The sequence below is a fragment of the Dermochelys coriacea genome, chromosome 17 (assembly GCF_009764565.3).
Source record: "Dermochelys coriacea isolate rDerCor1 chromosome 17, rDerCor1.pri.v4, whole genome shotgun sequence".
NCBI classification, from domain to species: domain Eukaryota; kingdom Metazoa; phylum Chordata; order Testudines; family Dermochelyidae; genus Dermochelys; species Dermochelys coriacea.
In genome coordinates, this window is record NC_050084.1 from 23,444,581 (window position 1) to 23,471,455 (window position 26,875).

The 26,875-nt window shown below is 47.7% G+C and overlaps 1 protein-coding gene across 1 annotated transcript in view; it reads right to left on the reverse strand.

The window, feature by feature from the left end:
- RNF43 (ring finger protein 43) overlaps positions 1-26,875 on the reverse strand; it is a 140,384-nt gene that overhangs the window by 34,749 nt on the left and 78,760 nt on the right. Inside the window, exons 2-3 of the mRNA XM_038375769.2 lie at positions 19,696-19,818; positions 1,788-1,862 (exon numbers count right to left, since the gene is read on the reverse strand). Coding sequence (XP_038231697.1) covers positions 1,788-1,862; positions 19,696-19,818 — 198 coding nt within the window. The remainder of the gene's footprint in view (positions 1-1,787; positions 1,863-19,695; positions 19,819-26,875) is intronic.

The window sequence follows — 26,875 nt, forward strand, 5'->3', positions numbered from 1 at the left end:
ATGCATCCCAAGACTGCATTAGCTTTTTTCACAGCCATATCACATTGGCGGTTCATAATCATTCTGTGATCAACCAATACTCCAAGGTCCTTCTCCTCGTCCGTTACTTCCAAGTGATGCGTCCCCAGTTTATAACAGAAATTCTTGTTATTAATTCCTAAATGCATGACCTTGCACTTTTCACTATTAAATTTCATCCTATTACTATTACTTCAGTTTACAAGGTCATCCAGATCTTCCTGTATGATATCCCGGTCCTTCTCTGTATTGGCAATACCTCCCAGCTTTATGGCATCTGCAAACTTTATTAGCACATTCCCACTTTTTGTGCCAAGGTCAGTAATAAAAAGATTAAATAAGATTGGTCCCCAAACCAATCCCTGAGGAACTCCGCTAGTAACCGCCTTCCAGTCTGATAGTTCACCTTTCAGTGTAACCCACTGTAGTCTCCCCTTTAACCAGTTCCTTATCCACCTTTCAATTTTCATATTGATCCCCATCTTTTCCAATTTAGGTAATAATTCCCCATGTGGAACTGTATCAAATGCCTTACTGAAATTGAGGTAAATTAGATCCACTGCATTTCCTTTGTCTAAAAAATCTGTTCTCCTTCTCAAAGAAGGAGATCAGGTTGGTTTGGCACAATCTACCTTTTGTAAAACCATGTTGTATTTTGTCCCAATTACCATTGACCTCAATGTCCTTAACTACTTTCTCCTTCAAAATTTTTTCCAAAACCTTGCATTACTACCCATGTCAAACTAATAGACCTGTAGTTACCCAGATCACTTTTTTTTCCTTTCTTAAAAAAAGGAACTATGTTAGCAATTTTCCAGTTTATCACCAACACAGTTTATCACCGGCAGAGAAAAGAGATGGCGAACCCTGAGCTCTTCGTCACACAGCTTGAGTTCAGAAGTCTACTTGGATGAATTCTGAAGAGCAGCAAACTTTCCTGAGACTGGCTTGTCCCACACCCTCCCACCATCCTTCATCACCAGCTTTCTCCAGATGTCTCCCTACCAACCATGCTCTTTCTCTAAATACCTGATGTACCTCCTTGGGCCCTGACTCTCTCTAGGGACCAGATGTCCCCCCTCATTTCTCCTTAGGGCAGCAGTGGCCAATAGAAATTCGATGCTAGCCACACTGCTAGCCACACTTGTGGTTTTGAATTTTTCTTATTAGCCACATTATAAAAAAGCCACATTAAAAAAAAGTCACATGCATTAGCCACAATTCAATAGCCTATTAGCCACATGTGGCTAGTGGCAAACATATTGGACATCGCTGCCTTAGGGAATAGATGTTCCTCAGTGACCCTGTGTAAAGTCAGTGTTGTAGATGTTTTACCAGTTGTGATAGTCTATATAGTTCCCTCATGGGTAATGGTTCAGCTGCTAGCATTAGGACTTCGGAGGGACTGCCCTTGGCAAACTCAATGCCTGAACAGTAACTGGTTTGGCTGCACGAAGCGGGTATTGTGGGCATAAATGCCTGCTTGAACATCTAGTTGTGTGATGTAGCTACCCCATTAGGGAAAGCCTTTGTGCAAACTGAGCTCTCTGTGTTTTGGATGAGCTGGGGAAAGGCTTTGTTCTATGGTAGGTGTACTAAATGGAGGAGCCAATCTGCACCATCACCCCTTGCCTCAACCCCAGCTCTGTCCCTCCATTTCTGCATTTCCTGGCTGGTATGGAGAAGGGGGAGCGTGGACTGGAGCAATGTGTATTTCAGGACAGGACGGTACCACTGAAGTTTTCATGAAGGTATCAATAGGGTTGTACCTGGTCAGCAGCGCTTTCATCATCCGTGATGTCGAAGAGGATGGCACGAGCCCCCCGCTCCCCTGCTAGCTTCGCCTGTCCAAAAAAACAGACCAAAGAACTTGAGTGGATACTTCATGCTGCACTTATGTGTTTTGCAAGGCTCACTAGTCTAGCAGCAAACACACAACAAGATCCAGAGGTTAGAAGCTGAAGTCAGCAAAGTCTAGCTAGAAACAAGACATGATATTTTAACAATGAAGCAATGACCCGTTGGAGTAGCTTCCCAGGCGTGGAGGATTCTCCATCACTTGGAGCCTTGAGATTGAGACTGGCTGTCTCTAAAAGATCCACTCCAGCTGGTGCATAAGTGTGGGTCCGATGCAGGGCGTGCTGGGTGAGAGTCTCTGGCCTGTGCCATGCAGGAGGTCTGAATGGACAATCAGCGGCCTTCACATCTGTGATTGTTACCGGAGGAGACTTTGTACAGTGTGTGCCTCCAGCATGATCTTTCAGAGCATTTGTCTACACTGCAGCTTTGCGCTTGCTTCCCAGCCTGGGTAGATGGACGCATGCTAGCTCTGCTTGAGGTAGTATGCTAAAAATAGCAGTGTAGCTGGGCTTGCATGGATGGCAGCTTGGGTTAGCTGTCCGGGGGTCCAGGCAGGTTTGTCCCCTGGCAGCTAGCCTAAGCTGTCGCCTATGCTACGCTCGGCTACACTAACATTTTTAGCATGTTAGTTCCAGCAGAGCTAGCATGTGTCTTTCTACCTGCACTGGGAAGCACGCTCCCAGCTGCAGTGCAGACATACCCAGGGTTACATATACCCCGGTTATTTCCTAGGTCTCCTTCTTGCCCATTCACACATTTGTATCAACGCACAAATGTACCATTACACTAGAGTACACAGTGTCCAATGCACACACAATTATACACACATGAACACACTCACTTAGACATCACAGCACCGTGTGCAAACACGGGAAACACAGATGTACATGTACCAAGACATTGTCATGTTTACTGATCCATGCACACACTCATGCTGGTGGGACCATGAACATCAAAAGGTGGATAAGGAATTGGTTAAAGGGGAGACTACAATGGGTCCCACTGAAAGGCAAACTGTCAGGCTGGAGGGAGGTTACCAGTGGAGTTCCTCAGGATCAGTTTTGGGACCAATCTTATTTAATCTTTTTATTACTGACCTCAGCACAAAAAGTGGGAGTGTACTCATAAAGTTTGCAGATGATAAAAAGCTGCGAGGTATTGCCAATTCAGAGAAGGATCGGGATATTATACAGGAGGATCTGGATTACCTTGTAAACTGGAGTAATAGGATGAAATTTAATAGTGAGAAGTGTAAGGTTATGCATTTAGGGATTAATAACAAGAATTTTAGTTATAAGCTGGGGACGCATTAATTAGAAGTAACGGAAGAGGAGAAGAACCTTGGAGTATTGGTTGATCATAGGATGACTATGAGCTGCCAATGTGATATGGCTGTGAAAAAAGCTAATGCGGTTTTGGGATGCATCAGGAGAGGCATTTCCAGTAGGGATAAGGAGGTTTTAATACCATTATACAAGGCACTGGTGAGACCTCACCTGGAATACTGTGTGCAGTTCTGATCTCCCATGTTTAAAAAGGATGAATTCAAACTGGAGCAGGTACAGAGAAGGGCTACTAGGATGATCTGAGGAATGGAATACTTGTCTTATGAAAGGAGACTTAAGGAGCTTGGCTTGTTTAGCCTAACTAAAAGGAGGTTGAGGGGAGATATGATTGCTCTCTATAAATATATCAGAGGGATAAATATAGGAGAGGGAGAGGAATTATTTAAGATCAGCACCAATGTGGACACAAGAACAAATGGGTATAAACTGGCCACCAGGAAGTTTAAACTTGAAATTAGACGAAGGTTTCTAACCATCAGAGGAGTGAAGTTTTGGAATAACCTTCCAAGGGAAGCAGTGGGGGCAAAAGATCTATCTGGCTTTAAGATTCTACTCGATAAGTTTATGGAGGAGATGGTATGATGGGATAATGTGATTTTGATAATTAATTGATCTTTAAATATTCAGGGTAAATAGGCCTAATCCCCTGAGATGGGATATTAGATGGATGGGATCTGAGTTACCCAGGAAAGAATTTTCTGTAGTATCTGGCTGGTGAATCTTGCCCATATGCTCAGGGTTTAGCTGATCGCCATATTTGGGGTTGGGAAGGAATTTTCCTCCAGGGCAGATTGGAAAAGGCCCTGGAGGTTTTTCGCCTTCCTCTCTAGCATGGGGCACGGGTCACTTGAGGGAGGATTCTCTGCTCCTTGAAGTCTTTAAACCACGATTTGAGGACTGTAACAAGAGTGATCAGGTGAGCTATTACCAGCAGGAGAGCGGGGGGGAAAAAACCTTTTGTAGTGATAATCAAGGTGGGCCATTTCCAGCAGTTGACAAGAACATCTGAGGAACAGTGTGTGTGGGGGGGGGAATAAACATGGAGAAATAGTTTTACTTTGTGTAATGACACATCCACTCCCAGTCTTTATTCAAGCCTATGTTAACTGTATCCAGTTTGCAAATTAATTCCAATTCAGCAGTCTCTCGTTGGAGTCTGTTTTTGAAGTTTTTTGTTGAAGAATTGCCACTTTTAGGTCTGTAATCGAGTGACCAAAGAGACTGAAGTGTTCTCCGACTGGTTTTTGAATGTTATAATTCTTGAAGTCTGATTTGTGTCCATTTATTCTTTTACGTAGAGACTGTCCAGTTTGGCCAATGTACATGGCAGAGGGGCATTGCTGGCACATGATGGCATATGTCACATTGGTAGATGTGCAGGTGAATGAGCCTCTGATAGTGTGGCTGATGTGATTAGGCCCTATGATGGAGTCCCCTGAATAGATATGTGGACACAGTTGGCAACGGGCTTTGTTGTAAGGATAGGTTCCTGGATTAGTGATTTTGTTGTGTGGTGTGTGGTTGCTGATGAGTATTTGCTTCAGGTTGGGGGGCTGTCTGTAAGCAAGGACTGGCCTGTCTCCCAAGATCTGTGAGAGTGATGGGTCGTCCTTCAGGATAGGTTGTAGATCCTTGATGATGCATTGGAGAGGTTTTAGTTGGGGGCTGAGGGTGATGGCTAGTGGCGTTCTGTTATTTTCTTTGTTGGGCCTGTCCTGGAGTAGATGACTTCTGGGTACTCTTCTGGCTCTGTCAATCTGTTTCTTCACTTCAGCAGGTGGGTATTGTAGTTGTAAGAATGCTTGATAGAGATCTTGTAGGTGTTTGTCTCTGTCTGAGGGGTTGGAGCAAATGTGGTTGTGTCGTAGCGCTTGGCTGTAGACAATGGATTGTGTGGTGTGGTTTGGATGAAAGCTGGAGGCATGTAGGTAGGCATAGCAGTCAGTAGGTTTTCGGTATAGGGTGGTGTTTATGTGACCATCGCTTATTAGCACCGTAGTGTCCAGGAGCGGGTGGTTTGAAGGAAATTGCAGTGCAGAGGTTACTGATTTGGGGGGGAAAGCAGTGCAGAGGTTACTCGTTTGGGGGGGTTGAAGCGTAGAGGCTGTTGGTTTGGAGAGATCGCAGTGCAGAGGTCACTGGTTTGGGAGGATTGCAGTGCAGGATATTGCTGGTTCAGGGGGGATCACAGAGCAGGAAGTGCCTGGTTTGAGGGGCTTCACAGTGCAGGAGGTGGGTGGTTTGAAGGAAATTGCAGTGCAGAGGTTACTGGTTTGGGGGGGATAGCAGTGTAGAGGTTACTGGTTTGTGGTGGGTGAAGTGCAGAGGTGGCTGGTTTGGAGGGATCGCAGTGGAGAGGTTACTGGTTTGGGAGGATTGCAGTGCAGCGTTTGCTGGTTTGGAGAGGGATTGTAGTGCAGTGGTTGCTGGTTCAGGGGGGATCACAGAGCAGGAAGTGCTTGGTTTGAGGGGGATCACAGTGCAGGAGGTGGGCAGTTTGAAGGAAATCGCAGTGTAGAGGTCACTGGTTTGGGGGGATCACAGTGCAGACGTTGCTGGGTTGGAGGGATCGCAGTGCAGAGATTACTGGTTTGGCAGGATTGCAATGCAGAGGTTGCTGGTTTAGAGGTGGGTGGCAGTGCAGAGGTTGCTGGTTCAGAGGTGGACCGTAGTACAGCAGTTACTGGTTTGGAGGGATCGCAGTGCAAAGATTACTGGCTCGGGGGGGATCGCAGTGCAGAGGTTGCTGGTTTGGAGGGATTGCAGTGCAGAGGTTGCTGATTTGGGGTGATTGCAGTGCAGAGGTTGCTGGTTCAGAGAGGTGTTGTAGTGCAGAGGGTACTGGTTTGGGGGACTGCAGTGAAGAGGTTGCTGGTTTGGAAGGAACGCAGTGCAGAGGTTGCTGGTTTGGGGATTGCAGTGCAGAGGTTGCTGGTTCAGAGGGGGGTCATAGTGCAGCAATTACTGGTTTGGAGGGATTGCAATGCAGTGGTTGCTGGTTTGGGGGGATTGCAGTGCAGAGGTTGCTGATTTGGGGGTGGGAAGATTGCAGAAGGGACTAGATATCGCCTCTGGTTTCTCACTAAGCTCCTTCCCCAAAACTTGGATCCAGAGTCCTCCTCAGCAGCAGGCAGGAGGCATCCTTGGGGGAAGGTAGTTCAGAGCCCGTTTTCTGGGCCTCCCCCTGAGCCCCAAGCCAGCAGATACTGACTTGCTTCCAGCTGCCCGGCCCCCAACACACCCATTGCCTTTCCTCTGGTCTTTTGTCTCACTTCCCGGGTAAAGTGTCACTTGGTCGCACCCCCTTTCCTTGTTCTCATGTTAGGAAGGGCATCGGCCATCGCTTATGTGCAGGCAGCTGGAGCCACTTCACCTGCCCCCAAGGGTCTCAGCAAAAGTCACGCACCCTTATTCCCACCACCTAAGTACTGGTGTAATGCACGGGGAAACTGAGGTACACACGGTACCAATGCAAGACAGTAAGACTCACATACAATATAATAAGGAGGAGAATCCCACTTTGTCACATCTCTCCCCGCTTCGAGACCAAACTGAGCGAGGTCACTTTAGCCAGTGACCTGGGGAAGTTCAGGCCCCCCTCTCTGGGACAAATAATCAGCTATAACATTTGCACTCCCCTTAACATGGACCACCTCCATCTCATAATCCTGGAGGGTCAGACCCCACCTCACATGTCCCTTTGCCCTTTCCACTGTACTTATGGACACAGAATTTTCTGCACTTGTTGCATGGCACAGCTGAAAAAATATTATCCTGCTAATGACCCCTTCATGCCTACTGGTAGGTCCAATCTCACTCTCTCCCCCATCTTGTTCCACCACCTTGTGCCATTGTCAGCCACTGCTCATTCACCTTTCTCCCACCAAGACAGCTGAGTGTTTCTGGCTCCTGCATTACCCTGCACCAGGCTTCTCCATGCTGTATTTCAAAGGACAGAATGAGAGCTCCAGCCTCCTGGAAACTGAACCCTGGCTGAGTGCAACCTGGGCCTCTGGCTCTGAGCACTGGAGCAAACCAAGTGGGATGCCTGGCAAAAGGTGTTGTTGTTGGAGTCTCCCATCATGGTTGACATATGAGTCAGTTTGTTTCAGTGTGTCTTCCTGTGCAAATGTAAAACAACGAGGGATCCAAGATGTGTCCGCACTCTGGGCAGACATGGCCATGTGTTTTTGCCACAGCCTGCTTTCTTCACTCACACTTCTCTTCAGCTTTCTCTGTTCTGCTGTTCTCGATGGCTTTAATCACAGCCCAAGAGGTCTGCCACCATTCTGATCTGTCAGCAGCAGCAGCTTCCCATGTGTTCAGGTCAACTTAACCAGCTTTCAGGTGAGCTTTGAGAGTGTCCATATATCATTTTCGTTGGCCTCCCAGCATATGTGCTCCCGTTCATCACTGTCCATAAGATCTGGCTTTAGGGAGTTGTGTATCGTCCATACATATGAGGTGACCAAAGCAGCAAAGCGGTGTCTGTATGATTAGGGATTCAACGCTAGTCACACAGCACTGGTCAAGGACTTTGATGCATGGTATCCTGTCCAAGAATTTCATGTTACAGACGAGATGCAGACAGTGCCTGTGAAAACACTCTAGTTGCTCCTGCTTTAGAGTGTCCTTGTTTCATAGCCATAGAGAAGAGGGCTTAACACAACTGCACAATAGACACTAATCTTGATATGAAGTCAAATGCCTCTCACATGCCACAGGTGGAGACTACGTTGACCACAGGCAGACTTGGCTTTAGAAATGCACTGCGTGATTTCATCATTGATCATAGCAGTATCAGATAAAGTGCTGCCAAGATAGCAAATTTTTTCTACAGCATTAAGCAGTGTGTCATCCATTGTGATTTTGGGAGCAGAATACATTTTTGCTAGAGCAGGCTGGTAAAGTACTTCAGTTTTCTTGAGACTGATAGAGTCCAAATTGCTTTGCCAATCTAGATTCCTGGTAACTACCCCAGCAATGAGTCACTAGTCAGGGGCTGAAGGACTCCCTCTGCTCCAGCCCTTACAAATGGGGCACACACACATGGGGGGATGCAACACAGACAACTTGGAGGGGGCAGGGCGAATTCAGACATGCGTGAAGGTCGGGGAAGGTCACACACACACACATACATTAACCGTGTTGGGTGGTCCTACCACTGAGTTCAAGGGGGTTCTATTGGCATGACAATGTGTCACCAAAGAGTAACTGAGACAGACCTCTCTAGTCTCTGCCTGCGGGAGAGGATCTGCCTAGACCAAGGCTTCACCCTGCACTTGAGATGTGGTTCCCTGCCTCCACTGCCAGTAGCGTGCATTGCTGACCAAATGGGAGGTTGCCCCATAATGTGATGTCATCTCTGCTGTCACTTTACCCCCTAGGGTTAGCCCAGACCATCTGGCGTATTTTCAGACAAGACTGTCCTTATCCGCGCTGAGGGCAAAATCATATCTCACAACGTGCTGGCTCCAACGTGACTATCTATACACTGTTCTGACACTGCTTTGTGTCTCCCTCTTTCCATATCTAGTTTGTGGTCACGTGGTGAGAGTTGGCTTTAACTTTGCATATGTCACTCTCGTGAGGGCTCTATGTTTGCAATAGTCCTGTGCAGGGAGCTGTACCAGGTCAGCTTGTGGGGGGTTGGGAGGGGGTTTCCCCAGGTATTGTAGGTTTTGCTCTGATGTCTTGAACATTTCTGGGCTTTGGGTGGGTTGTTTGTCCCACTGGCCAGGAGGGTGGATTGTAAAACTGGAAGATGGTGCTATAGGAGGGACAGGGCTGTCATTGGGATGTAAGTTTTGGCCCTTTGGTGCTTTGTGGGTTGGTGAGTACTTGCTGCACAGACTGCCGAGCGGGGGTTAAAGTGTGTGTGGGGGAAGGAGATAACGGGATTGCAGATCTGGCAAAAATATCATTTAAAACTCAAGCCAGGTCTTATTACAAATGGTAGATCATGTCAAACCAACCTGATCTCCTTCTTTGAGAAGGTAACAGATTTTTTAGACAAAGGGAATGCAGTAGATCTAATTTACCTCAATTTCAGTAAGGCATTTGATACGGTTCCTCATGGAGAATTATTAGCTAAATTGGAAAAAGATGGGGGTCAATATGAAAATTGAAAGGTGGATAAGGAACTGGTTAAAGGGGAGACAACAGCGAGTCACACTGAAAGGTGAACTGTCAGACTGGAAGGTGGTTACTAGTGGAGTTCCTCAGGGATTGGTTTTGAGACCAATCTTATTTAATCTTTTTATTACTGACCTTGGCACAAAAAATGGGAATGTGCTAATAAAGTTTGCGGATGACACAAAGCTGGGAGGTATTGCCAATACAGAGAAGGACCGGGATATCATACAGGAAGATCTGGATGACCTTGTAAACTGAAGTAATAGTAATAGGATGAAATTTAATAGTGAAAAGTGCAAGGTCATCCATTTAGGGATTAATAACAAGAATTTCTGTCATAAACTGGGAACGCATTACTTGGAAGTAATAGAGGAGGAGAAGGACCTTGGAGTATTGGTTGACCACAGGATGACTATGAGCCGCCAATGTGATATGGCCGTCAAAAATGCTAATGCAGTCTTGGGATGCATCAGGCGAGGTATTTTCAGTAGAGATAAGGAGGTGTTAATACCGTTATACAAGGCACTGGTGAGGCACTGGAATACTGTGTGCAGTTCTGGTCTCCCATGTTTAAGAAGGATGAATTCAAACTGGAACAGGTACAGAGAAGGGCTACTAGGATGATCCGAGGAATGGAAAACCTGTCTTATGAAAGAAGACTCAAAGAGCTTGGCTTGTTTAGCCTAAGTAAAAGAAGGCTGAGGGGAGATATGATTGCTCTCTATAAATATATCAGAGGGATAAATACTTGGGAGGGAGAGGAATTATTTAAGCTCAGTACCAATGTGGACACAAGAACAAATGGATATAAACTGGCCACCAGGAAGTTTAGACTTGAAATTAGACAAAGGTTTCTAACCATCAGAGGAGTGAAGTTCTGGAACAGCCTTCCAAGGGAAGCAGTGGGGGCAAACGACATATCTGGCTTCAAGACTAAGCTTGATAAATTTATGGAGGAGATGATATGATGGGATAGGCTAATTTTGGCAATTAATTGATCTTCGACTATTAGCAGTAGGTATGCCCAATGGCCTGTGATGGGATGTTAGATGGGGTGGGATCTGAGTTACTATAAAGAATTCTTTCCTGGGTGTCTGGCTGGTGAGTCTTGCCCACATGCTCAGGGTTTAGCTGATTGCCATATTTGGGGTCGGGAAGGAATTTCCCCCCAGGGCAGATTGGCAGAGGCCCTGGGGGGGTTTCGCCTTCCTCTGCAGCGTGGGGTCACTTGCTGGAGGATTCTCTGCACCTTGAAGTCTTTAAAGCACAATTTGAGGACTTCAATAGCTCAGACATAAGTTAGGAGTTTGTTATAGGAGTTGGTGGGTGAGATTCCATGGCCTGCATTATGCAGGTCAGACTAGATGATCATAATGGTCCTTTCTGACCTTAAAGTCGATGATTTTATGATTCTATGCTCTCAGATTATGCTAGACCTGCCACTTTTCCCAAAACACTTCAAGCACTGCTGCACAAGCCTCTCTGCTCACTGCACGCAGGCTGCACTTTCCCCCAGGATTGACAGAGATAGCTATGGGTCTCACCCCTCTGAGTTTGAAGGCCATCAGGGTCAGGAATTAGAGGCCACTGTCCCAGGGACTTTGACACCCCTTGGAGCTGTTCCCTGCCAGCTTTGGAGCTGTCTTTGGCAGAGAAGTAGTTAATGGCTGCCTCTTGTGGAAGGAAGGAAGGAAGGAAGGAAGGAAGGAAGGAAGGAAGGAAGGAAGGAAGGAAGGAAGGTGCAGAGCTGGGATGATCTTACTCACACAGGGTGCTTTGATCTGAGCGTCCTTGGGAGAGCATGTGCAAGCACGTATCTGCCAGAATTGCTACAGCAGGTTTCACAATTACAGTGTGTGCCTCTAGCTGAGGGGCCAGAGGTCAGAGCCAGAGCTTCCCAGCTGTAAGATCAAAGGCAGCACTCCTGCCCTGTGGCTGCCCTTAGGTAAGAGGCATTCCCCAACCCAAAAGAGGATGTTGCACAGAGTGTTCAGGTTCAGCTCCCTCTTCGTCCTGCCCAGGCACACATATCCCTCCTTTCTATCCTGCAGGTACTGCAGGGGCTGGAGAGCAAAGCTAGCTGCAAGGTTGGGAACTAAGGTGGCAAATCAGAGGCCAGGGGATTAGGATTGAAGGCTAAGGATCAGAGAAGGGATTGGGAGCTCTAGGGTTTGGTAGAACCAGATTGGGAAATTGGGCGGTGGAATAAGAGGCTCAGAGCAGGCTCTGGATCAGGGAGTGGAGTCATCAAAGGATCCTCAAAGTTTGCCAGTACCTGAGGAGAAACAGGACTTTCAGGTAGTGAATTTCATCCAGTAGAAACCAGTCAGCATGCACTGGATAGCAATCACTTTTACAAGGATTTTTCTCCTATTAAAGACAGAGAAGATGGAAAAAGCAAGCAACCGGAGCTGGGCAAATGATTCTTGACAAATTGCTTCTCTGGCAAAGGTGATTGTTGTGCATTTGTTTGTTATTCAAAATCATTTGACAAATCTTTGCTGCAAACACTTAGACAAATGGGCTTCTCACAAATTGTTGGCTGCAACTTATTGTTGGAGTGCTGGCAGTTTGTTATCCATGCCATGTGATTGGTCCCTTCAGCCACATTCCATTGTTGGTTTCCATAACTGAATGGCCTGATTTCTAGTCACTTTGGATGCAAATCCATACTGACAGGAATAGTCTGAAATTGTGACTTTCTGTAGTCATCCTTGGAACAAAAATTCACTCACCGTCACAGAAAAGAATCACACAAGAATGGCTGCAAACACCAGTGCAGCAAAGGGGCAGCTGAATAGTTGTGAATAATTCCTCACAGTATCTGCACAACTCTTCAATTAACTCTCCCTGTGCATCTTAATCACCTTGGCTATTGATTTTCAGGTTTGGATGCCTCATTACTGGAAGGAGTTCAGAGAAGAGCAGCAGAAATGAGCAGGTGGCTGAAAGGAGTGACTCACAGGGCAAGACTGAAAGGGCTGATTGTGTATTGCTTGGCTGAGTGACAGCTTGGGTGGAGGTTATGATAACATTTTACAAAGGACTATTCTTATCATTTATATAGTGCTGCAATTATATCTGCATGCTCCACCACAGGAAACAAAAGCGAGAGCCCCTTCCTCAGACAGCGTGAGCTGATACAGTACAAAATCCCCCAGCACAGAATGGTGTGTGGCTTGCACCAACTCGATGCTTCTTACTTCCCAGAACAAGGAATCCCATGGGGCAAGAGGATGTGTGTTGTATACAGAGCAGGAGGCTGTTCCACCTGTGGCATGCAAGGAGTCTAGATCTGGGATGAAGGGGAAGGGAGCGATCAAGAATGAAGCTTTGGAGGACTGCAGAGCAGGGAGATGTTTAGACAGTGGAGTTGGGCAGAGCCTGCTGGCTGATGACTGTTGGCCAAAAGAAATCTAATGAGGTTCAATAAGGATAAGTGCAGGGTCCTGCACTTAGGATGGAAGAATCCAATGCACCGCTACAGACTAGGGACCGAATGGCTCGGCAGCAGTTCTGCGGAAAAGGACCTAGGGGTGACAGTGGACGAGAAGCTGGATATGAGTCAGCAGTGTGCCCTTGTTGCCAAGAAGGCCAATGGCATTTTGGGTTGTATAAGTAGGGGCATAGCGAGCAGATCGAGGGACGTGATCGTTCCCCTCTATTCGACACTGGTGAGGCCTCATCTGGAGTACTGTGTCCAGTTTTGGGCCCCACACTACAAGAAGGATGTGGATAAATTGGAAAGAGTACAGCGAAGGGCAACAAAAATGATTAGGGGTCTAGAGCACATGACTTATGAGGAGAGGCTGAGGGAGCTGGGATTGTTTAGTCTGCAGAAGAGAAGAATGAGGGGGGATTTGATAGCTGCTTTCAACTACCTGAAAGGGGGTTTCAAAAAGGATGGCTCTAGACTGTTCTCAATGGTAGCAGATGACAGAACGAGGAGTAATGGTCTCAAGTTGCAATGGGGGAGGTTTAGATTGGATATTAGGAAAAACTTTTTCACTAAGAGGGTGGTGAAACACTGGAATGCGTTACCTAGGGAGGTGGTAGAATCTCCTTCCTTAGAGGTTTTTAAGGTCAGGCTTGACAAAGCCCTGGCTAGGATGATTTAACTGGGACTTGGTCCTGCTTTGAGCAGGGGGTTGGACTAGATGACCTTCTGGGGTCCCTTCCAACCCTGATATTCTATGATTCTATGATGGCTGAGTAGCTTGGCCCTGATGTGGAAGCCAGCAAAGGGCCTGAGGGAGGTGGGGCGGCATGGTCTGAGCAGTGCACAGAGATGTAACCTCTGCCAGCAAAGTGAAAGGGATGGGGAATTAAAACCTGATTTACTGAACACTGCTGTGGACACATCTGCTCATACAACAGGGCTGAGCTACACTTGTTGTTGGGATTCTTTGATTCAGGGCCCCACACTGTGGGACCCCTTGTCACTGACAAGTGCCAGGAGTGAGATTTCATAGACCAGCACAGGGAGAGTGGGATGATGTTTGTGACAGTCATGTTAGCTGGTCAAGCAAGATCTCAGGCAAAGTCCAACCCTAGTCAGACTCAGTCCTGAAAGCAAAATGTAGCCCCCGAATGGGGCAGTGCCTCATGAGAAGAGACATCCCCTGTGGCCCCCGTGAGCTCCAACAGAGCCCAGCACTGCTGACTTCCCCTGGCAGAAGGAGGGAAGAGGAGCGGGATATGACACCCACAGTCACCCTGGCAGCCCCCCTCCCTCAATCGGTGGGAGAGGGAGACCACAGCAATGCCCAGCAGCCAATGAGAGGGCAGAAGCCAGCCAGGCAGACAGGAGCAGATCCCGGGTGCCAGGAAAGTGACGGGAGGCACGAATGGCTTGGCATTCCCTCCCAGTAGAGAGCCCTGACGGGGTCTCCTGGCCACCGGCCAGCACAGCGCTCCAGACCCTGCACCTGGCCTGTCTGTAATGGCGGCCTGCAGACCGGCCTCAGGCAGGGACAATCTGCTCCTCCTGCCACAGCCTACGAGCCACAGGACACAGTCCAGCTCTCCAGCCACCACCTGCAGCCCACACCGGCTCAGGATTTGGATCCAGAGACCAGACCTGCTTGCAATCGAGCACGCAGGTTCCAAGCTATACAGACTGTCAGCACCATTCTGGGAGAGAGTGGGTGGCTAGTCCCTCTCCAGCGATCCCCAGGAAGGGCTTTCTGCCCTGAGTCAGAAAAAGAACCTGCATGAATCCCCTGTAGTACAGTTAGATCGGCCGTTAGGGCTTAATCTTGCACCAGGAAAGTACATGGCATCTGCAACAGGACAAGACCTGTACTGCCAGGTCCCTAGATGATAAGGTGTGTTTCTAACGGCATCTCCTCACGGGCCTGCAGCGTGTCCCCATGTGCACCCCCTAGGTACCTGGGACTTGGGGGTCAGATGGAACTGAGGGGGAGACACTGGTGGGTAGGAACACTGGGGAAGGTATGGTCACATGACCTAGTGCGCTTGCCAGCATCGCTTTCAGTAATTAACAAGCATTATTGAGACCTCTAATCATTTAAATCTTTTAATATTGTATTGATTGTATATTTCTCTGTAATCAAACCCTTATATATACTGTAGTTCCTAGTTATTCCAGGTCCGGCTGTGGGTGCTGACCAGTTCAGTCTGGCTCTAATCGCATTTAAAATGCAGCCCCATGCAACTTCACCAAGGTCCCACAGAAAGGCTATGCCAGAGCCAGCAACAGAATGCTGATCTGTTGCTAGGGCTGTCAAGCAATTAAAAAAATTAATCACGATTAATCACACTGTTAAACAATAATAGAATACCATTTATTTAAATATTTTTAGATGTTTTCCACATTTTCAAATATATTGATTTCAATTACAACACAGAATACAAAGTATACAGTGGTCACTTTATTTTTTATTACAACAATTTGCACTGTAAAAAACAAAAGAAATAGTATTTTTCAATTCAATATAAGTACTGTAGCACAATCTCTTTATCATGAAAGTTGAATGTACAAATGTAGAATTATGTACAAAAAAAACTGCACTCAAAAATAAAACAATGTAAAATTTTAGATCCTGCAAGTCCACTCAGTCCTACTTCTTGTTCAGCCAATCAAGTTTGTTTACATTTGCAGGAGAGAATGCTGCCCACTTCTTGTTTACAGTGTCACCCGAAAGTGAGAACAGGCATTCTCATGGCACTGTTATAGATGGCATCGCAAGATATTTACGTGCCAGATGTGCTAAAGATTCATATGTCCCTTCATATTTCAACCACCATTCAAGGGGACATGCCTCCATGCTAATGACAGGTTCTGCTCGATAACAATCCAAAGCAGTGCAGACCGACGCATGTTCATTTTCATTATCTGAGTCAGATGCCACCAGCAGAAAGTTGATTTTCTTTTCTGGTGGTTCAGATTCTGTAGTTTCCACGTCAGAGTGTTGCTCTTTTAATACTTCTGAAAGCATGCTGCCCACCTTGTCCCTTTCAGATTTTGGAAGGCACTTCAGATTCTTAAACATTGGGTCAAGTGCTGTCTTATCTCACATTGGTACCTTCTTTGCATTTTCTCAAATCTGCAGTGAAAGTGTTCTTAAAATGAACAACATGTTCTGGGTCATCGTCTGAGATTGCTATAACATGAAATATATGGCAGAATGCAGGTAAAACAGAGCAGGGGACATACAATTCTCCCCCAGGGAGTCCAGTCACTAATTTAATTAACGCATTAGGTTAACTGAGACCCTTCCAACCCTGATATTCTATGATTATTTTTTTAACAACTGTCACCAGCATGGAAGCATGTCCTTTGGAATGGTGGCCGAAGCATGAAGGGGCATACGAATGTTTAGCATATCTGGCATGTAAATACCTTGCAATGCTGGCTACAAAAGTGCCATGCAAATGCCTGTTCTCACTTTCTGGTGACATTGTAAATAAGAAGAGGGCAGCAGCATCTACTGTAAACGTAAACAAACTTATTTGTCTGCACGATTGGCTGAACAAGAAGCAGGACTGAGTGGACTTGTAGGCTCTGAAGTTTAAAATTGTTTTGTTTTTGAGTGCAAAAATATCTGCATTTATAGGTTGCACTTTCACGATAAAGAGATTGCACTACTATTTCTTTTATCATTTTTACTGTGCAAATATGTATAATAAAATAATATACACTCTGATTTCAGTTACACCACTTTGACTTCAGTTACACCACAGAATACAATATATATGAAAATGTAGACAAACATCCAGCCTGGAGCCCCCCACCCCATGGGAGGCTGAAGCCTGGAGCCCTGTGCCCCAAGGGGGCTGCAGCCCAGAGCCCAGTGCCCTGAGAGGGCTGAAGCCTGGAGTCCCATCCCCTGAGCAGAGCTGAAGCCCAGAGCCCTGGGGGTCACACTTTTTCTAGGGGGGGAGGTAACGATTTTTTTTATGTCCAAAGTGGGTTGGCAGCACAAAAAGGTTGAGGTCTAGAGCAGCAGTTCTCAAACTTTTGCAACCCGAGGACCCCCATTTTGATTTACAAATTTTAGGGATCCCCAAAGCCCCCCGCTCAGCCCCTGCCCCACCCCTTCTCTGAAGCCCCACCCCTGCTCACTCTATGCCCCCTGCCTCCATCGCTCACTATCCCCCACCCTCACTCACTTTCACCAGGCTGGGGCAGGGGATTGGGATGCAGGAGGGGGTGCAGGCTCTGGGAGGGAGTTTGGGTGTGGGAGGGGGTGCAGGGTGAGGGCTATGGGAGGGAGTTTGGGTGCAGGGTGCAGGCTCTGGGCTGGGGCAGAGGGTTGGGGTGCAGGAGGGGGTGAAGGGTGTGGGCTCCAGCTTACCTTGGGCAGCTCCCGAAAGTGACTGGCACATCCCTCTGGCAGCGGCTCCTAAGCAGGGGGACCAGGGAGTCTCCGCAGGCACTGCCCCTGCAGCTCCAATTGGCTGCAGTTCCAGGCCAATGGGAGCTGCAGAGTCAGTGCTCAGGCCAGGGGCAGCACGCAGAGACCCCCTGCTTCTGCCCCAGCGGCCACAGGGAGGGACGTGCTGGCCGCTTCCAGGAGCGGTGCAGGGCCAGGGCAGGCAGAGAGCCTGCCTTAGCTCCACTGCGCCACCAGAGTTTTAGCATACAGACGATGCTGGGAGGGAGGGGGAGGAGTTGAGGGAGGGAAGGGGAGGAGTTTATCAGCAGGGCCTGCAGACCCCAGTTTGAGAAACGCTGCTTTAGAGCCTTTCAAGCACACTGCTCATGAGCAGAAGAGTGATCCAGGATGATGGACATTTGCCCTGGGTAAACTGGAGGCAGAAAAATTCTCTGTTACTTTCTCCTCTGTTGCAAATTGCAACATTAGCTGCACTAATTAGAGATAGGGCTTGGCTGCCACAACTTGCATCACTTACCAGTGTGGGGCTTCCTTATATTCCAGATAGCTTTGGTCATAATGTGCCCATCCCAGGGTGCACTGGTTGGGTGGGTTATTCTGCATCGTCTGAGGTGACATTCTGATCAGTCGTCACAGACAAAGTCTTCACTTTCTTCACAAAAGTCTTTGTGCAGAGATTGCGGAGTAATGGAGGAGAGCTGGCCTCTAGGGTAATAGGGAACTCCTTGGTAGTGAATGGCATGACCCACAGAGGAACTTCTGAGCCCTGCCTGGACACACTGAGCAAGCAGCAAGCATTGGACCTGACCCCTCCAAGCGCTAAGATGCCTTCTCCTTCCTACTGAAGCCAAGAGGTGTTCTCTGCATTTCTACGAGATATTCAGTGTCTAGTGGCAAAGGACCCACTGAAAGAGGCCAAGCGGGAAAGAAAAGGGGCAGCACCCAACTCCTGAGCTGAGCAGGTGAGGAACAGAAAGGTGTAACTCCCCTTCTTACAGCTAAGAACAACGTAAGAGACACTAATCATTGAGGACAGAGTAAAACTACAGAAAACAGGCTATAAACATCAGAAACCTAGTGCTGCCACCCTGACTCATGCTGATAGTACCTTACTCCAGTGAAATCAGAGGGATGCCTTGGTGACTGCGGTACAGCCTCATGTGAGTAGGGGTGGCAGGATAGGGCCCATAATGGCTAAGAAATAAGTTGCTAAACAGAGCCCCTCCAGAAGGGAAACAGTCCATTCGAAGGATGCAAAAGACACTTGTCAAAATAGGTTTCAGAGAGGCAACCGTGTTAGTCTGTATCTGCAAAAAGAAAAGGAGTCCTTGTGGCACCTTAGAGACTAACAAATTTATTTTAGCTCACAAAAGCTTATGCTAAAATTCGTTAGTCTCTAAGGTGCCACAAGTCTTCCTTTTCTTTTTTGTCAAAATAGGGCGTCTCTACATTGCAAGCTCTCTGTGCAGGTCCTTCATTTCACTCACCGTGGAAAGCACACCTGCAATGCTGCACACAAATGTGAAATAAGAATAAATTCCTTATAAAAAACTAACTAGGAGGCGGTCAAGGTTCCAGACAGAACCACTGAAAATTCAAGAAAATGCTGCCATAAATCTCCCTGTTCTGCCTTAACGCTGCCCTCTTGTGTGTATCCTGGATTCACAGAGTTTAAAGCCCGAGGGGACCACTAGTTCATGTGGTCTGACCTCTTGTGTAGTACAGGCCATCACACTTTACCCCATTACCCTGTATAAGGCCCAATAGCTTGTGTTCGGCTGAAGCATCTTCCAGAAAGGCGTCCAGTTTGGATTAGAAGATATCAAGAAACAGAATCCACCACTTTCTTTCCAAATTGGTTCCAACTGTTAATCACCTTCGTTATTAGGTATTTGTGCCTTATTTCCTATTTGGATTTGTCTGGCTTTAACTTCCAGCCCTTGAGTCTTGCTCTGCCTTTCTCTGCTAAAGAATTCCAATACCAGCTTTCATTACAGGGTCACAGATTATATTTTCCATGGGATCTTGCCTCATTCAGTGCACAGGATAAATGATGCAAAATAAAATCCTTGTGCTGTGAAGTGTGGACCTAGTGGCTGTGTCTGATGTCTGTTGGGCACATATAACTGACTGGAGCGGGCAGGAGAGCACACAGTATGTGTGGAAGGACAGCAGTGGGTGGAGAGTGGGTAAGCTGTGGATAGGAGCAGAGTTTTCTTGTGATGCTGGCTAAGGGTCTGACTTGTCCCAAAGAACCAAGGCGCAGATTATGAAAACATTACACTGTTTACAAGGCTGTTCAGTCCCAAGTGCTATGAAGTTTGGATACCAGGGCCAGCTGCAATGGGAACAGAAACTGGCTCAGTCCTCCTGCCGAGGGAACAGAGACCCATCCTGCATCCCCCTATATTTCTGCCTGTCCCTTTAGTCATCAGGGCCCAGGCCATTTCCGTTCAGAGCGTTCATGCACATACCTTGTTGTCCAATGACAGACAGGGGTGGAGATCTCGATCCGGTCGTTCGAGTTTGACAATAGTGACAAATCCAGAGCTGGTGTGCTCATCCTCACTGGTGTTACACAGAGACAGCGGGTGGAACTGTGGGCACAAAGGAGGAGGGAACTCAGATCTCATTGAGCATAATGGGCATGTCAGTTTTTATTTTAAACACTGTGACCATCCTGCTAGTCTCTAGGTATTGTGCGGGATCCCTAAGCCAACATGCAAGGAGCTGAGCAGGGTCAGGCTATTGGTCCAGTGACGAGGTGGGATTTACACCATTGGCCAGCAGGGTCAGGCAGGTCTGCCCCGAAAAAGCCATATCCCTACCCACAAACACCACACCAGGCCATGTCCGCTAATCTCAGCCATTGAGACAGCATATGGGGAGAGAGGCTCCATCAGCCAGGAGCCTAGCCCAGGGACGGTGTAGGTGTCTTTGCAAATCAGGTCTCACTTAGAAACTCCTTCACAAAGCAGCAAACTCTAGTGCATTGCCCAGTGCAGCAAGAGCTGGTCTAATGAAACCTGAGGTAGGGCAGGAGCCTGCTGCTCTTTAAACTTTGAACTCACTAACCAGCCTTTGCTGTTTGGCTGGAGTTGGACAAAACACTTCTTAAGTGGGGAGAATGCCCAAGAGCGGCAGTGCGGGAGGGGGATGAATAGAAAAGCAGAGGTTACCATGACCTGGTGAGTCAGACCTGGGTAAGTCAGCTCAAGGGGTCCCACAGCAGTAACTGGAATGGCCGGCTTAATCCCCTACAAGCAGCAGATGCTGTGATCAGAACCGTTCATCCAAAGGTCCTAATATGCTTTGCCACTATCAGTTCTTCCAACCACCCATTCCCCATGAACCAGGTCACTATCATCACCCCCGTGTTACAGATGGGGACACTGAGGCATACTGGGGGTGGAGCTAGAGGCAAAAGTGGGTGGCACCATAGACAGTACATGCTCTACTCTGGCCAGAAAGGTTGCCATAACTTGCAACGTGCCTGACGGCTGTTGATTTCTGAGCTTTTAGGTTATACTAAGATAATTTTCAAGCTTTTCTCGGCAACTAGGAGAGCTGCTAGAAATGTACTTTTTAATGAAAGCTGAGATTCCCACATAATTAACCAACTCTAGATGTTGGGGCTTTAAGAAGAATACCAAATATTGTGAGACTCACAAAAAAAAATCAACAGAGTTGGCAATATTGGGGACATAATAAAGAGATGTAATAATTAATGGTGTAGAGACAATAGACTGGGAGCAGAAGAGAACATGAGAACAAGGGGGGCATTTGATAACATTGAAAGGCAGCAAATTTAAAACTGAGAAAAGGAAATACTTTTTCACCCAATACATAATTAAACTGTGGAACTCACTGCCACAGGAAATTATTGAAGCCAAGAATTTATCAAGGTTCAAAGGACTAGACATGTATCTGTATTACAAGAGCATCCAGAGTCACAATAGTTAATGCTAAAAGAAGAGTTTTGGAAAAGAGAGAACCCCAGGAGATACACCCTTCTGGTTCAGGGCTGACGCCAATCTCTGACTTTGAGGGATCAGGATGACACATTCATGGGTACAGAGTATTCTGCAGCTGCTACTGTGGGATTTCTGTAGCTTCCTCTGAAGCACAGTACTGGCCACTGTCAGACAAAGGGCACTGTATTGGATGGACCTCAGTTGTGAGCCAGGCTTGGAATTCCTATGTTCCTTCAAAATGGGAGTGAGACTTTGCCAGAGAAAGAAAAGGAGGACTTGTGGCACCTTAGAGACTAAAGACTTTTTGTGAATACAGACTAACACGGTTGCTACTCTGAAATTTGCCAGAGAAGAGTGCAATGGGAAAAATTCCTAGAGTAAGGAAACAAGGAATGAAAAATAAAAAAGAAACAACTGTGAACATCTGCTGCAGCCACAAAACTGGCAGAGAAAGAACAAAGCAGACCTGCACCAGCTTGTCCATTGCAGCAATCCCTGCTGTGCTCATGGATCAGAATAGAATGAAACCAGCATCCCTGCCACCCCAAACTCTGGAAGGACATGATTAAGGCCAACCATATAATGGAAAGAAAATAAATTACAGTCACCCAGGCCCCTAACTTACACCTCTCCTAATGGAGATCTCTCAATTCCCTCTCTCCCTACGCTTCCCAGAGACCTCCTGTCCCAATCAGGGCTATTTCACTCCCCGAGGGCTTTGCCTTCCTCTTCCTTCCATGTTAAGGATACAAAAAAAAAAATCAAATAATTACATTTTTGATTGATGATTCAATTATTTGCTCCTAGAAAACTTGCCAATGAATTCAATTGGTTCCACGTACTGCCACCTCATTTCTCATCCCTGCCTCTCCAGGTCACCCTCCTCCTTGCAGCCTCCATGAGGCTCTTTGGCCTCCCATTCAAAGCCCTGCAGAACACCGCCCCTCTCAACTTACTGGCTTTGCTCTCTTTTCACCTTCCCCCCACCCCCCGCCCCCCACTGCCTCCCTCTGCCAGCTTGGAATGCCCATTTGTCCCATTTCCTTACACCATGCCCCCAAGCTCGCTGGAGCAGGAACTGTGCCTGTACTGCACCCAGTATGATGGCCCCACCTGGCAGGGCCTCTGACAGTTTCCCTCAGCTAATAAAATAAAATAATAGGAAGCATCAATCAGCATCATCTGGGCTGCCCAAAGAATTACCTAAAGCCGCACATGATAGTCTAGGTCACACAGCAACTACCCCTGGGTATGATGCTACAGCACTTAGTTAGGTAAAGGGCTGGTTAGAGGGCCGGAGTGGGGGGTGCCCCTCCTGGAGGCTCAGGAGGAGGGGAGTTTCATGGGGCTCAGTATTGGGACAGGCCCATTGTACAATTTTTATTAATGATTTAAACAAGCTACCTTAATTTCCAGGCAACTTTGAGACTGGTGGGGGATAGTGTGCCAAGGGCACTGTGGGGATGGGCTATGAAAGGTAAAATACCTACAGCAGGTTTTCAAATTGTGGGGCACACCCCCTTATGGGGGCATGGAGGAACATTTGGGGGGGTGAGTGGCAATGCCAGGCGGCTCATGCCAGGCTCACATGGTGGAGACAAGGCCAGCTCCCATGGGGTCAGGGAGGGAGTGTCACCTCCACCCCCTGACTCACCTCAGCATTCAGGACAAGGCCTTCCAGATCCTAAACCTGCTGGGCCACCAGCACTGATTTGGGAAGCGCAGAGGCCTGCTTGTTTGTGTCCCAATCTGCCTTGGCCTGGATGGGCCCAGCCCCAGCGGAGGAACAGTACAGACTTCGTAAGAGCCAGGCCAAACTTTCTCTTGCCCTTGACAGAGGCTCCTGCGGTGGCAGGTGGCTCTGGAGGGGGGGCTCCCTGAGGCAGGAGCGTTGCCAGGGGAGGCCTACAGTCCCTTTGCACTAGGCTACTGGGCAGTGAGGGTTTCCCCGCTTGGTGTTTAGCTCTGTAAGAGCCAGATGGCACTAACCACCCCCAGCCCCAGATTAGACAGGGCTGGGCCTTTCTCTCTTTCCCTAGAACACCGGCCCAGCAACACTGGGCCTCACTCGTTGTTTCTTTTGGGAGGTAGGGAGCACAAGCCCTTCAGGCCTCAGTGATACCCTTGTTCAGACCTGGAGGGGCCCAGCTCCACTGCTGCACTGGGCCTGGTGATGCTGGCAAGGGCCAGGAAACCAGTTACAACCCTAGGAAATGCAGAGGATCCTCCCTGGGGCTGGTAGGGCCCTGGGAACAGAATGCTGGTGGGAGAGGCCTGGACTTCCTCTCTTCCCTGTGGGCAAGCAGCCAACCCCTTGACTGACTCAGCCCCACAGGGACAGCAGTGTGTGGGTCACTGACTGTCACTGTAGCGCTTGTATGGCTCATTGTTATGGGAGTCCCCTGGGGCCTTGCACCATGTGCCTTTGACTGGAGCAGGAGGGAATTGTACTTTCACCCCCGGAGCCCTTCCTGTAGGCGTTCCCTTTCCCCACCAGGCCTGTCCAAAGCTTGCTGTGGCCTGATCATAGAATCATAGACTATCAGGGTTGGAAGGGACCTCAGGAGGTCATCTAGTCCTGCTCAAAACAGGACCAATCCCCAATTTTTGCCCCAGATCCCTAAATGGTCCCCTCAAGGATTGAACTCTCAACCCTGACCCCCAGGCCAATGCTTAAACCACTGAGCTATTCCTCTGCCCCTGATCTGTTCTTCCAGCCCATAGCTCTTGGGTGCTGTAGCATGCAAGTGTTTCCATAACCTGCCTGGGCCAAGAGCCACATAGCTGCTTTGTTACCAAACCAGTGCAGCAAAAAACACAAGGCAGTTCCACCACAGGTTGAGCTATTAGCAGGAACCCAGCTATCCTGGACATGCTCAGATCTGATCACTGAAACCATTGCACTTATCTGGCCCGTTCTCTGGAACCTAATGGAACACGAGGGGCCCTGTAAACTGAGCTGCCATGTCTGTCTCTTGGCCTGGGGGCTGATGAAGCTTGTGTGCAAGCTAGAGAGAACTCTAGGGCAGGTTCACTTCCTGCACGAGTGCTTCTTTGTTATGTGAGTCTTATGTAATTATGTATGAGACCATGTGGTGAGAACGAGATTTAAGCGAGATCAGAAGGAGTGCGGCAGCATATGGCTCTGGGTGAAACGAGCCTAATCCACTCCTTTATTATTGCTCTCTGCTGGTAGCTGCCACACTTGGAACGTAACAAGGTAGAGTTCCCTGCTGAAGTTCAAAGGCTCCCTTATTGTCTGTCTAAACCTTTTAGACTACAGGCAACATTCTGCTCTCTGTCACCCAAGTGTGAATCTAGTGCCACCCATTTAAATACGTTTCCTCACCAGGGTCACCAAAATCAGAGCTAGTCCCTTTGATCAAACTGTTATATTCATAAATAAAATGTAATGAATGAATTTCTATGTACTAATGTATGAGAGACTGTCCTTGAGAGTCAGTGTACTTTAGGTGGAGGAGTTGGAGAAGCTGAGAAAATTAACACAAGTAGTTATTGTTCTTAGTCCAGTCTCCATGGTAACAATGATAAAAGCTTTCCCCCTTATTTTGGAATGCCAGCCCCCAGTCTTGGAAGAGGCATGTGATGGCAAGTTGTTTTGCACCTTGCTTTGCTGTGCCCATGAAGCCTGTTGCAATGAATATTGTGATAGAAAACTTGTACTAATTTGTATGAATAAGAGTATTGCCAACCTCAAGAATTCAAAAATCATGAGATTGGCTTAAAAATCAAGAGGATAAGTGTGGGGTAATTTAAGTGTAGAGTAACTATATTACTTCATTCTCCATTATCCTTAGCACCCTGGAAATACATCATGTGGGTGCACAAACCATCACTGCTGTCCCTGGCACATGGGGATCCTGCCCCATAGTGATAGGTGCATTTTCTGATTGCGTGTAACATTCCTTCAATCCAACAGTGCCTTAAGTCCACTCCTGGTTAATCGGTTCACCTTTCATCTTGCATACATTGTGCGGTGCACAGCGGAGCACAATAATGCAGCTGGTATTGACAACACTGGCATCCAAATGGTTCTGAAGGCAGCAGCATCTTGACTTCAACCTTCCAAATGTGCATTCCACCACCATCACACAGCTACTGAGCATGTAACTGAACCTTCTTTGTCAGGCCTCTCAAGTCAAACCATGTGTAATGATCCTCCCTCAAGGGGTAGTTGATAGGGGAGCGACCTAGTGGTCAGGGCTTAGACCCATGACTTGCTGGGGGTTGTTGGGTAGGGGAGTGTGAGCCCTCCCGCTCCACCAGGCTCTGACCCAGGGCCCTTTGAGGGTTGTCAGTGATCTGACAACAAGGGTTGCTTAAGACCACCCTCCCTGGACAACTTCCTATCACTCCCCCCTTCCTGCAATTGTCCCAACATCGCCGTCTGGCTCTAGGCAGTGCGAAGACACAAAAGCACTTTCTGGCTGCTGCCTGTACTGGGGTAGTGTTCTCTCTCTCTCTCTCTCTCTCTGCCGTGGCATGGCCCCCCTTCTGGGCCAGCTCAGTCACAGAATCATAGAATATTAGGGTTGGAAGAGACCTCAGGAGGTCATCTAGTCCAATCCCCTGCTCAAAGCAGGACCAATCCAACTAAATCATCCCAGCCAAGACTTTGTCAAGCTGGACCTTAAAAACCTCTAAAGATGGAGATTCCACCACCTCCCTAGGTAACTCATTCCAGTGCTCCGCTACCCTCCTAGTGAAAAAGTTTTTCCTAATGTCCAACCTAAACCTCCCCCACTGCAACTTGAGACCATTACTCCTTGTTCTATCATCTGGTACCACTGAGAACAGTCTAGACCCATCCTATTTGGAACCCCCTTTCAGGTACTTGAAAGCAGCTATTTAATCCCACCTCATTCTTCTCTTCTGCAGACTAAATAATCCCAGTTCCCTCAGCCTCTCCTCATAAATCATGTGCTCCAGCCCCCAAAACTGGACACAGTACTCCAGATGAGGCCTCACCAACGCTGAATAGAGGGGAATGATCACGTCCCTCAGTCTGCTGGCAATGTTCCTACTAATACAGCCCAATATGCCATTGGCTTTCTTGGCAACAAGGGCACACTGTTGACTCATATTCAGCTTCTCATCCACTGTAATCCCCAGATCCTTTTCTGCAGAACGGCTGCTTAGCCAGTCGGTCCCCAGTCTGTAGCTGGGCATGGGATTCTTCCTTCCTAAATGCAGAACTCTGCAGACTTGTCCTTGTTGAACTTCATCAGATTTCTTTTGGCCCAATTCTCCAATTTGTATAGGTCACTCTGCACCCTATCCTTACCCTCCATCGTATCTACTTCTCACCCAGTTTAGTGTCATCTGCAAACTTGCTGAGGGTGCAATTAATCCCATCATCCAGATCCTTAATAAAAGATGTTGAACAAAATCAGCCCCAGGACCGACACCTGGGGCACTCCATTTGATAGTGGCAGCCAACTAGACACCAAACCATTGATCACTACCCATTGAGCCTGACAATCTAGCAAGCTTTCTATCCACCTTATAGTCCATCCATTACAGTCTTAGGGCTTTCCCCTGCTCCTCTCTCAGGCTGTTCCTGCAGCAGGTCCTCCCTTTCCTCAGGAAAGGACCTTTGGGCAGTTATCTAAGGGACAAATTCTGTCTTCCCTCAGCTTTGCTCTGCTGGAGTTGCAGG